Here is a 16,818-nt window from a genome sequence, read left to right as displayed (position 1 = left end):
ATTTGGATTAGGACACTTAACATTTCAACATACATTTGTACATATATATTAGCATAAATATGACCATAATAAAGTGCATCGGCAGATGTGCAGGCTTTAGTGTTTATTTGTGGAGTTCAGTAGGATGACAGCCCTGGGAAAGAAGCTGTTCCTAAATCTGGTCGTACGGGTGCGAATGCATCTGTAGCGTCCTCCAGATGGTAGGAGGGTGAACAGACTGTGGCTGGGGTGGGTAGGGTCTTTGATGATGGACCGTGCCCTCCGTAGGCAGCGTTTCTGATATATATGTTCTATGGTCGGTAGCCGGGTGCCGGTAATGCGTTGGGCAGTTTTGACTAAGAGTAAAGAAGTCTTGCTGCAATTATATAGGGCTTTGGTGAGACCACACCTGGAGTACTGTGCACAGTTTTGGTCTCCTTACCTAAGGAAGGATATACTTGCCTTAGAGGGGCTGCAACAAAGGTTCACTAGATTGATTCCTGGGATGAGAGGGCTGTCCGATGAGGAGAGATTGTGTAGAATGGGCCTATACTCTCTGGGGTTTAGAAGCATGAGAGGTGATCTCATTGAAACATACAAGATTCTGAAGGGGATTGACAGGGTAGATGCTGGGAGGATGTTTCCCCTGGCTGGGGAGTCCAGAACCAGGGGTCACAGTCTCAGAATAAGGGGTTGGCCATTTAGGACTGAGATGAGAAGAAATTTCTTCACTCAGAAGGTTGTGAATCTTTGGAATCCTCTCCCCCAGAGGGCTGTGGAGGCTCAGTCATTGAATATATTCAAAACGGAGATCGACAGATTTTTGGGCACTAAGGGAATCAAGGAACACGGGGATGGACTGGGAAAGTGGAGTTGAGGTAGAAGATCAGCCATGATCTTATTTAATGGCGGAGCAGGCTCGAGGGGCCGTATGGCCTGCTCCTGCTTCTATTTCTTATGTTCTTATGAGGTTTTAAAGAGCTGTGTCCCATGAAGAATGATGGCCAGGGTGAGGTTTCAGAGAGCTGTATACCAGAGTCAGTATCTTCAGGAGGTGAGGGCAGAAAAGGAGAGAAAATTGAAATAAAAGACAAAATACATATTTAAATCGAGCAACTGAAGATTATTATTCCCTGTGATACAGTAAAGGATCTTGTAAATGACAGCCCGGTTGGATACTGTATTTCCCAGGGATCAGACAAGGACACCAGAATTTAAAGAAGTGTGAATGACCAACAGACGTGTCCCTATTTGATGAGCTTCAATTACATCTACCCACTTTCTCACCATCTCCCTCAATCCCTTCTCTCTCTAGAAACACATCGAATTGTCTCTTGAACCCATTACAATTCCCTTCCCAGCTAACTTGTTGCACAATTCTCTGGATGAATACATTCTCCAAATCCCCTTCCTACTCCTACTTGTCAACTTGTGTCTCCTAGAATTGGATTCCTTCACCACATTAAACGGTTTGCCCGGATCAATTCCCTTGATAATCTCAGAGCTTGTCGATCTGGGATGGTCCCTATAAATTACCTGTCGTCAGCATTTGCTCCAGGTGAAGGACGGCATGGATCAGGGAAGTGGTATCCCAGGACTTCCCAGCGGCTGTGATCAGAGCCGCCATCACTGCCCCTGCCAGAATGCTGCTCGTACCTAAGATAACAACAATAAACAATTCAGAACGTCGCGGCAAAGGTTTTGCTGAGGCCTTAAGCATTACACGTTTATCTCACACAAGTGTGTGTTTGTAACTCACAACTGATGACAACCACAACTATTCATATCCCCATAGGACAAGATTCAATCTCTAGTTCGTGCCAAGTCAAGTGACCTTAGCTGAGTCCGTGATTAGAGAACCCAGATGGCTTCAGATCACCGCATTCAAAGAGGCACAAACATCAGTCAGAGTTCCTGCACTGGTTGTTATCAAGTGACACCTACTGGAAGTGCGTGTGTGTGAGTGAGCGTATGTGAGAATGTGTGTGTGTGAGTGACTGAGAGTATGTGTGTGAGTGAGTGAGAGTGTGTGTGTGTGTGTGAGTGACAGTGCGTGTGTTTGAGTGAGTGAGTGAGAGTGTGTGTATGTGAGAGTGAGTGAGAGAGTGTGTGAGAGATTGTGGGTGAGAGTGTATGTGAGTGTGTGGGTGAGGGTGTGTATGTGAGAGAGTGTATATGTGTGTGTGTGGGTGAGCGTGAGTGTTGGGAACTCAACATCCAGGGGTATTCAATATTCAGGAAAGATAGGCAAAAAGGAAAGCGAGGTGGGGTAGCATTGCTGGTTAAAGAGGGGATTAACACAATTGTAAGGAAGGATATTAGCTCTGATGATGTGGAATCTGTATGGGTAGAACTGAGAAATATCAAGGGGCAGAAAACATTAATGGGAGTGGTATATAGACCTCCAAACAGTAATGCAGTGGTTGGGGATGGCATTAAAAGGGAAATTAGAGAAGCGTGCAATAAGGGCACAGCAGTCATCATGGGTGACTTTAATCTACGTATAGATTGGGCTAACCAAATTAGTAACAATACTGTGGAGGAGGAATTCCTGGCGTGTTTACGGGATGGTTTCCTGGACCAATATGTCGAGGAACAAACTAGGGATCAGGCCATCTTAGACTGGGTATTATATAATGAGAAAGGATTCATTAGCAAACTTGTTGTACGAGGCCCCTTGGGTCGAAGCAATCATAATATGATAGAATTCTTCATTAAGATGGAGAGTGAAGTAGTTGATTCAGAGACTAGGGTCCTGAATTTAAATAAAGGAAACTACGATGGTATGAGGCGCGAGTTGGGTAGGATTGATTGGGGAATGTCACTCAAAGGATTGACGGTGGATAGGCAATGGCAAACATTCAAAGACCGCATGGATGAACTACAGAATTTGTTCATCCCAGTTTGGCATAAAAATAAAACAAAAAAGGCGACTCAACCGTGGCTAACAAGGGAAATTAGGGATAGCATAAGATCCAAGGAGAGGACATATAAATTGGCCAGAAAAAGCAGTAAACCTGAGGATTGGGAGCAGTTTAGGATTCAACAAAGGAGGACAAAGGGATTAATTAAGAAGGGGAAAATAGAGTATGAGAGTAAGCTTGCAGGGAACATAAAAACTGACTGTAAAAGCTTTTATAGATGTGTGAAGAGAAAAAGATTGGTGAAGTCAAGCGTAGGTCCCTTGCAGTCAGAATCAGGGGAATTTATAATGGGGAACAAAGAAATGGCAGACCAATTAAATACATATTTTGGTTCTGTCTTCACAAAGGAGGACATAAATAACCTCCCAGAGATGTCGGGGAACATAGGGTCTGATGAAAGGGAGGAACTGAATGAAATCAGTATTTGTAGGGAAATAGACGGGATTGAAGGCCGATAAATCCCCAGGGCCTGATAATCTACATCCTGGGGTACTTAAGGGAGTGGCCCTAGAAATAGTAGATGCATTGCTGATCATCTTCCAACATTCGATGGAATCTGGAACAGCACCCATGGATTGGAGGGTAGCTAATGTTACCCCACTATTCAAAAAAGGTGGTAGAGAGAAAACGAGGAATTACAGACCGGTAAGCCTGACATTGGTAGTGGGGAAAATGCTAGAGTCCATTATAAAAGATGTAATAGCAGAGCACTTGGGAAACAGTGACAGGATCGGACAAAATCAACATGGATTTACAAAAGGTAAATCGTGCTTGACTAATCTACTGGAATTTTTTGAGGATGTAACTGGTAAAATAGATAAGGGAGAACCAGTGGATGTGGTGTATTTGGACTTTCAAAAGGCTTTCGATAAGGTCCCGCATAAGAGATTAGCGTGTAAAGTTAAGGCACATGGGATTGAGGGCAAGGTATTGACTTGGATAGAGAACTGGTTGGCAGACAGAAAGCAAAGAGTTGGAATAAACGGGTCTTTTTCCGAGTGGCAGGCAGTGACTAGTGGGGTACCGCAGGGATCGGTCCTTAGACCCCAGCTATTCACAATATATATTAATGATCTAGACGAGGGAACTAGATGTAATATCTCCAAGTTTGCAGACGACACAAAGCTGGGTGGGCGTGTGTGCAGTGAGGAGGATGCCGAGAAACTCCAGGATGATTTGGACAGGTTGGGTGATTGGGCAGAAGCATGGCAGATGCAATATAACGTGGATAAATGCGAGGTTATCCACTTTGGTGTCAAAAACAGGAAGGCAGATTATTATCTGAATGGCAATAGATTGGGAGAAGGGTAAGTGCAACGAGACCTGGGTGTCCTTGTGCACCAGTCGCTGAAGGTAAGCATGCAGGTGCAGCAGGCGGTTAAGAAGGCAAATGGTATGTTGGCCTTCGTAGCGAGAGGGTTTGAGTACAGGAACAAGGATGTCTTGCTGCAGTTGTACAGGGCCTTGGTGAGACCACATCTTGAGTATTGTGTGCAGTTTTGGTCGCCTTATCTGAGGAAGGATGTTCTTGCCATGGAGGGAGTTCAGCGAAGATTGACCAGGCTGATACCTGGGATGGCAGGAATGATGTATGAGGAGAGATTGGGTCGATTGGGCTTATACTCACTGGAGTTTAGAAGAATGAGAGGGGATCTCATTGAAACTTATAAAATTCTGACAGGACTGGACAGACTAGATGCAGGAAGGATGTTCCCGATGGTCGGGGAGTCCAGAACCAGGGGTCACAGTCTAAGGATAAGGGGTAAGCCATTTAGGACAGAAATGAGGAGGAATTTCTTCATCCAGAGAGTGGTGAACCTGTGGAATTCTCTACCACAGAAGGCAGTACAGGCCAATTCATTAAATATATTCAAGAAGGAGTTGGATATATTTCTTAAGGCTAAAGGGATCAAGGGGTATGGGGAGAAAGCAGGGACCGGGTACTGAATTTGGATGATCAGCCATGATCGCATTGAATGGCGGAGCAGGCTCGAGGGGCCGAATGGCCTACTCCTGCTCCTATCTTCTATGTTTCTATGGAGTGTGTGTGAGAGAGTGTGTGTTTGTGTGTGTGGGTGAGGGTGTGTATGTGAGAGTGTGTGTGTGAGTGAGTGTGTGTGTAAGTGAGTATGCGTGAGTGAGAGTGTTTGTATGTGAGAGTGTGTGAGTGAGTGAGAGTGTGTGTATGTGAGAGAGTGTGTGTATGTGAGAGACTGTGTGTGTGGGTGAGGGTGTGTAGATCACTCACTGTCAAAGATTCACACATTTTAATTGAGAACCGCAGGTGAAGAGCCAAGGGCGTAGAGTGAGACATCACCAGAGTAAGAGAGAAGGCACGATAAGTCAGGGAGGAGTGATTAGATAAAGACCAGCTTGGGATTTGAAAGCCTGATGGTAAGAAGAAGGAAAGAGGGAGGGTAATAAGATGTTCCTGGGAAAGACTGAATGAAGAGTGGGAGATTGTACGATGAGTCTTGATAGAAAGCCCCTTTTCCTAGTTGGCTTACCAGAGTAAAGACTGTGAATCGAAAATGATGTTCTATCCTCATTATGTATCAGTGTGTTCAGGAGCCAAGTGCTGGAAGCATTAGAACAAGAGCTGTGATAGAGTAACTGCGGCAGAAGTGTGCCCCCCAGAGGAGCAGCAGTGACTGTGTTGAAGGGTGGGAATGTGGGAAGGGAAGTGTGCTGTCTCTCCCTCTAACATAACGAGGGCAGAACAGGAAGGGAGAAACTGGAATGCAGTGAAGGAAACAGAATTTATCTTTGACGCCAGCAGATGCTGCTACTCCCAGCTTTGTCTTGCGGTTACTCACCCAGGCCAGATCCATGTGGGAGACTGGACCAAGTGTGAAGCTCAAAGCCACCGCCAAACCCTGCCATCAACTGATCCCGCAGCGATACCTGGGAAGGGTAGCGGATAATTTCTGTGCAGATAAAGGCTGCTTTCAACAAGGCTCCTGTCAACAAATGGTACATTTATTAAACAACAGAAAAAACAATCAACGTAACATTCTACATTAACATACTTGCTGGCAAACTTGTTTCATTTTAATATCTGCGGCATCATAAAATTGAGATTCATAGTCACTTCATCACACTGGTTTTGAGACTCCCCTTATTTTACATCCCCATTTAAAACTGGAAAAATAGTCTATCAGACCATTCTCTACCTCACATCCAGTTCCCACACTGCCCCTTTCTTTCTTTCTAAAAGGAGCTGCTACCGCCTAGAATCATCATACAATTCTACAGCACAGAAGGAGGCCATTCAGCCCATCGTGCCTGTGCCGGCTCTTTGAAAGAGCTCTCCAATTAGTCCTGCACTTTCCCCATAGTCCTGAAACTGTTTCCTTTTTATGTGTTTACCCAAGTCCCTTTTGAAAGTTACTATTGAATTTGCTTCCACCACCCTTTCAGGCAGCGCATTCCAGATCACAACAACTTGATAAACCGGTTTACGGGAGTCTTCACAGCCACTTTTACTGATACCAGCTTTTTGTTTCCAGATTTAAAACAAAACTGAATTCAACAACAACAACAACTTGTATTTATATAGTGCCTTTAACATAGTAAAACGTCCCAAGGAGCTTCACAGGAGTATTAAAAGCCAAAGAATTTGACACCGAGCCACATAAGGAGAAATTAGGGCAGGTGACCAAAAGCTTGGTCAAAGAGGTAGGTTTTAAGGAGCGTCTTAAAGGAGGAAAGAGAGGTAGCGAGGCGGACAGGTTTAGGCAGGGAATTCCAGAGCTTAGGGCTGAGGCAACAGAAGGCACGGCCACCAATGGTTGAGCGATTATAATCAGGGATGCTCAAGAGGGCAGAATTAGAGGAGCGCAGATATCTCGGGGGGGGGGGGGGGCGGCGGTTGTGGGGCTGGAGGAGATTACAGAGATAGGAAGGTGCGAGGACATGGAGGGATTTGAAAACAAGGATGTGAATTTTGAAATCAAGGCGCTGTAGGAGTCTCTGCACTCCTAACAAAGAATCTATAACTTACTGGAAGTTAACAAACTGAATTTATTGTCCAAGAACTTTACAAAACAAGAAACTACAGGAGAAGCTCAAAACAGGTCTTTTCTCTTTCAATCCACACGAGGACTGGCTGGCCCCGCCCTCTACCTCTGACGTCATGATGTCATCACGTTTCCCGCCGAAGGGGACGTCACGTGACCCACGTGATGACGTCATCGCGTCAGATCGCGATGTTGTCGATCTAGCTCTGTTTAACCAGAGCCAACTTGAAAGGTAATAACATTGGTTACAGACAATTAATGCTAGAGGTAATAACATTGGTTACAGGCAATTATGTAAGTCACTTAGTGGTTTTGCCGCATACGCCCCCCCAGAATTGTCTTTAACGAAAAGATTCAATCGCTGAGGAGGTCGGACAAGTCTGTTGGACCGACTCCGAAATTCCCGGAGGGGAAAACGCTGAGCAGGCGGCAAACTGGTAGGCAGCACGGCGTTGTCAGGTGTGGTAGCGGCTGGCGGCCAGCCGCGGCGCGGAGGCTGCGCCAGCTCGATCGGTCATTCGAGGTCCAGGTGCGCAGGCTTGAGGCGATCGACAGAGATGTGAATCACGAAACTCTTGTCCCCTGCCTGCAAAACCTTGAAGGGTCTGGCATACAGCGGTGCGAGCGGGGTACGATGGCCGTCCTGGCGCACAAACACGAACTTGGCTTTCGACAACTCCCCCGGGACGTTGGATGAAAGCAAACCGTGCCGTGAGGTCGGAACTGGGCGGAAACAGCGGGCCGCATCCCGGAGGGTTTCTTTTTGTGTGGCCGCGGACCATGGTCACGTAGGTAACGGCAGGAATTCACCTGGGACTCGAAGCGGTTGCCTGTAAACCATCTCCGCCGCCGACGACTGGAGATTGTCCTTCGGTGCCGTGCGGAGTCCTAACATCACCCACGGTAGTTTGTCGACCCAGGATGCATCCAGCAGGCTGGCCCTGAGCGACGCCTTCAAGGAGCGGTGGAACCGCTCGCACAAGCCGTTCGCTTGTGGGTGATAGGCCGTAGTGCGGTGGAGTTTAACGCCCAACACGGAAATCACCTCGTTCCACAGTTCGGACGAAAATTGCGGCCCCCGATCCGACGAAATGTCCGCAGGGACACCAAAACGGGCTACCCAGGATGAAACGAAAGCTCGAGCAACGTTCGCAGATGTGGTGGACGTCAGGGGAACTGCCTCCGGCCACCTCGTGGTGCGATCCACCATCGTCAAAAGGTACGTAAAGTCCCGGGAAGGTGGGAGTGGTCCCACTAAGTCGATGTGAATATGATCAAATTGTCGTTCCGGGACCTCGAAGGTGGCGAGCGGGGCTCTGACATGGCGCTGCACCTTGGACCGTTGGCAAACAACACAAGTGTTCACCCAGTCCCTGACGTCTTTGCATATTCCCCTCCATACGAATTTGGAGACCAGCAGTTTTTCCAATGCCCGCACTCCAGGGTGCGATAGGCCGTGTAAGGCATCGAAAATCGTACAACGCCATTTAGACGGGACGATCGGGCGGGGTGCACCCAGCGAAACATCGCAGAGCAGAGTGGTACCTGCGGAATGGAAAGGCACATCCCTCGGCTGGAGGCTGTTTGGAACCGAACGAAAACCCTGGGTCTCCGGGTCGTCCGCTTGGTCAACCGCCATCTGTGCGTAGTCAATGCCCAATTGTATGGCCTGGACGGCGGCGCGGGATAGGCAATCGGCGACGACGTTGTCCTTACCGGCCACATGTCGGATGTCGGTGGTGAACTCCGATATGTACGTCAGCTGCCGTTGCTGCCGAGCCGACCATGGTTCCACAGACTTGGCCATTGCGAACAGCAATGGCTTGTGGTCGACAAACGCGATGAAGCGTCGTCCTTCGAGGAGGAAACGGAAATGGCGGATGGCCAAAAACAAAGCCAACAGCTCTCGATCGAAAGTACATGCCGTTCATGCCGTTGTAGCTGGCAGCTAAAAAAGGCCAGGGGTTGCCACGTGCCGTCGACCCACTGCTCCTGGACGGCCCCCACCGCGTAGTCTGACGCGTCCGTCGTGAGAGCGATGGTGGCTCCCGGCAGGGGGTGTGCTAACATGGTCGCATTGACGAGTGCGGCTTTCATCTCCTCGAAAGCACGATCCATGTCCTGTGACCATACCACAGGGTCCTTTCCCGTCGAGCCTCTGAGGGCCTCATATAGAGGACGCATGAGCTGTGCAGCCCTGGGGATGAAACGATGATAGAAGTTAACCATCCCCAGGAACTCCTGTAAAGTTTTCACGGATTTCGGTTTCAGGAACGCCGCAATTGCTTCCACCTTGCCCCAAAGTGGCGTTGCCCCCGTGGGGGTTATGCGGTGGCCCAGGAAATCCAGTTGCGATAGGCTGAAACGGCAATTGTCCGAGTTAACGAAGAGGCCATGCTGCTGAAGCCGTCTGAAAAGGACCCGAAGGTGCTCGAGGTGTTCCTCCTTGGAGGTGCTGGCAACCAGAATATCGTCCAAATAAACAAACAGAAAGCCAAGGTCCCGCAGGACTGAATCCATGAGGCGCTGAAACGCCTGTGCCGCGTTCTTAAGCCCAAAGGGCATTCGCAGGAATTCAAAGAGTCCAAAGGGGGTAATTACCACTGTCTTTTCGACATCCTGAGGGTGCACCGGCACCTGATGGTAACCACGGACGAGGTCGATTTTGGAGAAGATGGACGTCCCCGCCAAATGTGCTGAGAAGTCCTGTATATGGGGAATGGGGTAGCGGTCGGGCGTCGTTATGTCATTGAGGCGGCGATAATCCCCACAGGGCCGCCATCCCCCGCCGGGCTTGGGAACGATGTGGAGAGGGGAGGACCAGGGGCTACTGGACCGACGGATGATCCCCATTTTTTCCATCATGGCGAACTCCGCCTTTGCTGCCGCTAGCTTGCTGGGCTCTAAACGTCGCGCCCTGGCGTAAACGGGCGAGCCGGTAATCGAAATATGGTGCTCTACCCTATGCTTGACGGTCAGAGCCGAAAAGTTGGGCTTCGTCAGCTCGGGGAAATCCTCGAGGAGACGGGCGAAATCGTTGGGCTGCGGCCACGCACATGAAATCGTGTGTGACGCAGCCGTGCTGCGCGCCCCCGAAATATTGTCGAGCGTGGCGGCGCGAACGGGGCATCGATTTTTCACGTCCACCAACAGGCCGTTGGCGCCTAAAAAGTCAGCACCCAACAGGGCCTGTGAGATTTGAGCGGTGATGAAATTCCAGCTGAAAAACTGTCCACCGAAACATACTCGGACGAGGCGCTTCCCGCAAGTGCGGATCAAACCCCCGTTGGCCGCTTGCATAGGGGGACCACGGCTGCCGGAGCGAAGGTCTATGACCGAGGCGGGCAGTATGCTGCATTGCGCCCCCGTGTCGCATAGAAAATGACGGCCGGAGATGGAGTCGGTTACGTAGGTGAGATTCCCGGAAGCACCGATCGCCATCGTGGCCGCGGGGGAAGTACCGGGACCGGCGTGCTTGACTCGTGGCAGTCTATTCGACGGTCTGGTAACGAAACTGCACGGCGAGCGGCAGCAGCGGGCCTTCGGGCCGAAATGGGCGTGGTAGTAGCAGAACCCGGTCGTCGGAGGTGTCTTTGTCGGAGCCGGGGCCAGGCTCTTCGTGGTGGGGCGTTGCGCGAGGGCGCAGTATTGTTGCCGGACCGCGTAAATCTTATCCGCCTCTTCGGCGAGCGCGACGCAGTCTGCGGTTTCTGCTCGGGCGAGGGACGCCTGTACTTGCTCAGGAAGTTGAGTAAGGAACAGTTCGCAAAACAGAAAGCACTGGGGCTCGGACTCCAGGAGAGTCAGCGTATGACTCATCATTTCCGAGGGTTTGGAGTCTCCTAACCCTGGTAGAGCCAGTAAACGACGAGCGCGCTCCACTTTGGTGAGACCAAATACCTGCAGCAATCGTGTCTTGATGGCGACATACTTGTCAGCAGTCGGAGGACTCTCCAGCAGGCTGATGATTCTCGACGCCGTCGAGTTCTCGAGGGCGGAGACCACGTGGAGATATCTGGTCTGATCCTGAACGATGTTGCGGAGCTCAAATTGCGCCTCGGCTTGCACAAACCAAGAGGCTGCCTGTTGTTCCCAGAATTGGGGGAGCTTCAAGGCCACTGCATTGGCCTCCATCACTGGCCTGTGTTCGGCGTTCACCGCGAAAAACGATCGCGAGGAATCGGGGTCACCAATGTAGGAGTCTCTGCACTCCTAACAAAGAATCTATAACTTACTGGAAGTTAACAAACTGAATTTGTCTAAGAACTTTACAAAACAAGAAACTACAGGAGAAGCTCAAAACAGGTCTTTTCTCTTTCAATCCACATGAGGACTGGCTGGCCCCGCCCTCTACCTCTGACGTCATGACGTTTCCCGCCGAAGGGGACGTCATGTGACCCACGTGATGACGTCATCGCGTCAGATCGCGATGTTGTCGATCTAGCTCTGTTTAACCAGAGCCAACTTGAAAGGTAATAACATTGGTTACAGACAATTAATGCTAGAGGTAATAACATTGGTTACAGACAATTATGTAAGTCACTTAGTGGTTTTGCCACAGCGCTGCTTAACCGGGAGCCAAACTGTTATGGTGAGATTTGAACTAGTCCAGTAACATAACCACTACACCACTGTACCCACACCCAGAGTTAAAGGGCTAGGAATGTCTAGTGGGGGTAGCTTTTGTTCAAAGTCCCTCGCCCCCCACCATTTTGTTTTAGAAAATAATCCTCGTGTCTGATATTTTTCATTTGTTGTTCTGTTGAAAATGTTGAGTTAGTTGCCACCACTTACAGAAGGGCTCCTCTCCCTGCTGGGCTGTGCAGTGACACCGAGTACATCACATATCCCATGAGTGCTGCAGAAGCTCTGTATCAAACAAAGGGGGGGCTGCAAGGTGGGGGGGGGGGCCGTGACTTTCAACTGGGATTTCTAAAACATAGAAACATAGAAGATAGGAGCACGAGTAGGCCATTCGGCCCTTCGAGCCTACTCCGCCATTCAACGAGATCATGGCTGATCATCCAAATTCAGTACCCTGTCCCTGCCTTCTCCCCACTGGGAAAATAGATTAAAGGGTAAGACGGTACATGATCAGTGGTGTACATTTAAGGAGTTATTTTACAAATTCCAAAAAAAAATATTCCACTGAGGAAAAAAGGGTGTAAAAGAAAAGATAGCCATCCGTGGCTAAGTAAAGTAATTAAGGATAGTATCCGACTAAAAACAAGGGCATATAAGGTAGCCAAATCTAGTGGGAGGATAGAAGATTGGGAAGTTTTTAAAAGACAGCAAAAAATAACTAAAAGATTGATTAAGAAAGGGAAGATAGATTATGAAAGTAAATTAGCAAAAAATATAAAAACAGACAGCAAAAGTTTCTATAGTTATATAAAAAGAAAAAGGGTGGCTAAAGTAAATGTTGGTCCCTTAGAGGATGAGACCGGGAAATTAATGGTGGGAAACATGGAGATGGCGAAAGCGCTGAACAATTATTTCGTATCAGTCCTTATGGTAGAGGACACTAAGAATATCCCAACACTGGACAAACAGGGGGCTCTAGGGGGGGGAGGAGCTAAATACGATTAAAATCACTAAGGAAGTGGTACTTGGTAAAATAATGGGACTCAAGGCGGATAAATCCCCTGGACCTGATGGCTTGCATCCTAGGGTCTTGAGGGAAGTGGCGGTAGGGATTGTGGATGCATTGGTAATAATTTTCCAAAATTCCCTGGACTCAGCAAAGGTCCCAGCAGATTGGAAAACTGCTAATGTAACACCCTTATTTAAAAAGGGTAGTAGGCAGAAGGCTGGAAACTATAGACCTGTTAGCCTAACATCTGTGGTTGGTAAAATGTTCGAGTCCATTATTAAGGAGACAGTAACGGGACATTTGGATAAACATAATTTAATAGGACAAACTCAGCATGGTTTCATGAAGGGGAAGTCATGTTTGACAAATTTGCTTGAGTTCTTTGAGGAAGTAACATACAGGGTGGATAAAGGGGAACCAGTGGACGTAGTGTATTTAGACTTCCAAAAGGCATTTGACAAGGTGCCACACAAAAGATTATTGCTCAAGATACAAAATCACGGGATTGGGGGTAATATTCTGGCGTGGGTGGAGGATTGGCTCTCTAACAGAAAGCAGAGAGTTGGGATAAATGGTTCGTTCTCAGACTGGCAACCAGTAACTAGTGGTGTTCCGCAGGGGTCAGTGCTGGGTCCCCAACTCTTTACAATCTATATTAACGATTTGGAGGAGGGGACCGAGTGTAACATATCAAAGTTTGCAGATGATACAAAGATGGGACGGAAAGTAGTGAGTGAGGAGGACATAAAAAACCTGCAAAGGGACATAGACAGGCTAAGTAAGTGGGCAGAGATTTGGCAGATGGAATACAATACTGGAAAGTGTGAGGTTATGCACTTTGGCAGGAAAAATCATAGAGCAAGTTATTATCTTAATGGCAAGAAACTGGAAAGTACTGTAGTACAAAGGGATCTGGGGGTCCTGGTGCACGAAACTCAAAAAGTTAGTATGCAGGTGCAGCAAGTGATCAAGAAGGCCAATGGAATGTTGGCTTTTATTGCTAGGGGGATAGAATATAAAAACAGGGAGGTATTGCTGCAGTTATACAAGGTATTGGTGAGACCGCACCTGGAATACTGCATACAGTTTTGGTGTCCATACTTAAGAAAAGACATACTTGCTCTCAAGTCAGTACAAAGAAGGTTCACTCGGTTAATCCCGGGGATGAGGGGGTGGTCATATGAGGAGAGGTTGAGTAGATTGGGACTCTACTCATTGGAGTTCAGAAGAATGAGAGGCGATCTTATTGAAACATATAAGATTGTGAAGGGGCTTGATCGGGTGGATGCGGTGAGGATGTTCCCAATGATGGGTGAAACTAGAACTAGGGGGCATAATCTTAGAATAAGGGGCTGCTCTTTCAAAACTGAGATGAGGAGAAACTTCTTCACTCAGAGGGTGGTAGGTTTGTGGAATTTGCTGCCCCAGAAAGCTGTGGAAGCTACATCATTAAATAAATTTAAAACAGAAATAGATAGTTTCCTAGGAGTAAAGGGAATTAAGGGTTACGGGGAGCGGGCAGGAAACTGGACATGAGTCTAGGTTTGGAATGGTGATGGCCCTGTGGGTAGCGGAGTGGGCCCAGGGGCCGTGTAGCCTGGTTCTGCTCCTACTGTGTTCTAATTCTGTGTTAGATTTCAGGAGATGGTTTTATTCCTGTTCCTGGCTGGGGTGGAGATCGCCTTTACAGAAGGTAAGTTCTGTAGAAAATATAGGGACAGAGTGATCTCCTGGACGAGTTTCGATTGCCTAGATGGGTCGGAGAGGAATTTCCCAGATTTTTTTCTCCCAAATTGGCCATTGGGTCTTTTATCTGGTTTTTCGCCTCTCCCGGGAGATCACATGGGCTCAGGTGGATGGAGAGTGATAGAAGATTTGAGGTTAGGATCAGATCGGCCATGGTCTTATTGAATGGTGGAGCAGGCTCGGGGGCCGATTGGCCTACTCCTGCTCCTATTTCTTATATCCATTGATCCCTTTAGCCTTAAGAAATATATCCTAAAAGCCGCATTGGAGCTGGCTGACTCCAGGAATCTACATCACAGGCTGGGAATGTAGATCTGTACGATACACTGCAGAATGTTTTACAAGAAGAAACCGATTGTATTCGTCTTGCCAGAACCAGCACTGTGTTTATTAAAGTCTACAGAGATTTTTATATCCTGCCTGGAGTCTTTATTATGAAGGGTAATTGACCCAAGGTGTCAGCGTGGCTCAGGGGGTAGCTCTCTCGCCTCTGAGTCAGAAGGTTGTGGATTCAAGCCCCAGACACTTGAGCACATACTCCAGTGTGGTACTGAGGGAGAGCTGCACTGTTAGAGGTGCTGCTTTTCAGATGAGACGTTAAACCGGGCTCCGTCTACCCTCTCAGGTGGACATAAAAGATCCCAAAGCACTGTTTTGAAAGAGATGCGGAGTTCTCCCCAGCGTCCTGGCTAATATTTATCCTTCAACCAACGTCACAAACAGATTATCTGGCCATTACCACCCAAGATGAATTGCTATCCCATGATCTGATCATTACCTCATTGCTGTTTGTGGGACCTAGCTGTGAGCAAATTGGCTGCTGTGTTTTCTACATTACAACAGTGACTACACTTCAAAAGTACTTCAATGGCTGTAAAGCGCTTTGGGACATCCTGAGGTTGTGAAAGGCGCTATATAAATGCAAGTTCATTCAAAGCCTGACATCGGTAGTGGGGAAAATGCTAGAGTCCATTATAAAAGATGTAATAGCAGAGCACTTGGAAAACAGTGGCAGGATCGGACAAAGTCAACATTGATTTACAAAAGGTAAATCATGCTTGACTAATCTACTGGAATTTTTTGAGGATGTGACTGGTAGAATAGATAAGGCAGAACCAGTGGATGTGGTGTATTTGGACTTTCAGAAGGCTTTCGATAAGGTCCCGCATAAGAGAATAGAGTGCAAAGTTAAAGCACATTGGATTGGGGGTAAGGTACTGACTTGGATAGAGAACTGGTTGGCAGACAGGAAGCAAAGAGTTGGAATAAACGGGTCTTTTTCCGAGTGGCAGGAAGTGACTAGTGGGGTACCGCAGGGATTGGTGCTAGGACCCCAGCTATTCACAATATATATTAATGATCTAGACGAGGGAACTAGATGTAATATCTCCAAGTTTGCAGATGACACAAAGCTGGGTGGGCGTGTGTGCTGTGAGGAGGATGCCAAGAAACTCCAGTATGATTTGGACAGGTTGGGCGATTGGGCAGATGCATGGCAGATGCAGTATAATGTGGATAAATGCGAGGTTATCCACTTTGGTGGCAAAAACAGGAAGACAGATTATTATCTGAATGGCAATAGATTGGGAAAAGGGTAAGTGCAACGAGACCTGGGTGTCCTTGTGCACCAGTTGCTGAAGGTAAGCATGCAGGTGCAGCAGGCGGTTAAGAAGGCAAATGGTATGTTGGCCTTCATAGTGAGAGGATTCGAGTACAGGAGCAAGGATGTCTGGCTGCAGTTGTACAGGGCCTTGGTGAGACCACACCTTGAGTATTGTGTGCAGTTTTGCCTTATCTGAGGAAGGATGTTCTTGCCATGGAGGGAGTGTAGCGAAGATTCACCAGACTGATACCTGGGATGGCAGGAATGATGTATGAAGAGAGATTGGGTCGATTAGGCTTATATTCGCTAGAGTTTAGAAGAATGAGAGGGGATCTCATTGAAACTTATAAAATTCTAACAGGATTAGACAGACTAGATGCAGGAAGGATGTTCCTGATGGCAGGAAGTCCAGAACCAGGGGTCACAGTCTAAGGATAAGGGGTAAGCCATTTAGGACAGAGATGAGGAGGAATTTCTTCACCCAGAGAGTGGTGAACCTGTGGAATTCTCTACCACAGAAGACAGTTGAGGCCAATTTATTTAAATATATTCAAGAAGGAGTTAGATATATTTCTTAAGGCTAAAGGGATCAAGAGATATGGGGAGAAAGCAGGGACCGGGTACTGAATTTGGATGATCTGCCATGATCTCATTGAATGGCGGAACAGGCTTTAGGGGCCAAATGGCCGACTCCTGCTCCTATATTCTATGTTTCTACGTGCTTTCTTTTTGTTATTGTACATATGATGAAATGTTCAATCCGGTAATGAGATTACTGCAAGAAGGATAATTGTTAACCCCAGAAAATGCTGGAAAAACTCAGCAGGCCAGGCAACATCTGTGGAGAGAAATGAGAGTCAACGTTTCGGGTCAAAACCCTTTGTCAAGACAGTCATAGTAAATTCACAATCATGTCTAACATCTGACCTCTGACCCTCAAATGGTGCCCTTATG

General features: G+C 47.8%; 1 protein-coding gene across 1 annotated transcript in view; it reads right to left on the bottom strand.

Moving 5' to 3' along the window:
- Window positions 1–1,244: 1,244 nt before the first annotated feature.
- fcsk (fucose kinase) overlaps window positions 1,245–16,818 on the bottom strand; it is a 163,830-nt gene continuing 148,256 nt past the window's right edge. Inside the window, exons 16-17 of the mRNA XM_085990959.1 lie at window positions 5,720–5,863; window positions 1,245–1,635 (exon numbers count right to left, since the gene is read on the bottom strand). Coding sequence (XP_085847085.1) covers window positions 1,505–1,635; window positions 5,720–5,863 — 275 coding nt within the window. The 3' untranslated portion in view covers window positions 1,245–1,504. The remainder of the gene's footprint in view (window positions 1,636–5,719; window positions 5,864–16,818) is intronic.

This window comes from Somniosus microcephalus, chromosome 6 (genome assembly GCF_052327205.1).
Source record: "Somniosus microcephalus isolate GS21.2 chromosome 6, FLI_Smic_1.0, whole genome shotgun sequence".
Classification (NCBI taxonomy): domain Eukaryota; kingdom Metazoa; phylum Chordata; class Chondrichthyes; order Squaliformes; family Somniosidae; genus Somniosus; species Somniosus microcephalus.
Note: the sequence above shows the minus strand (reverse complement) of the source record. Positions and strands in the feature narration are given on the sequence as shown.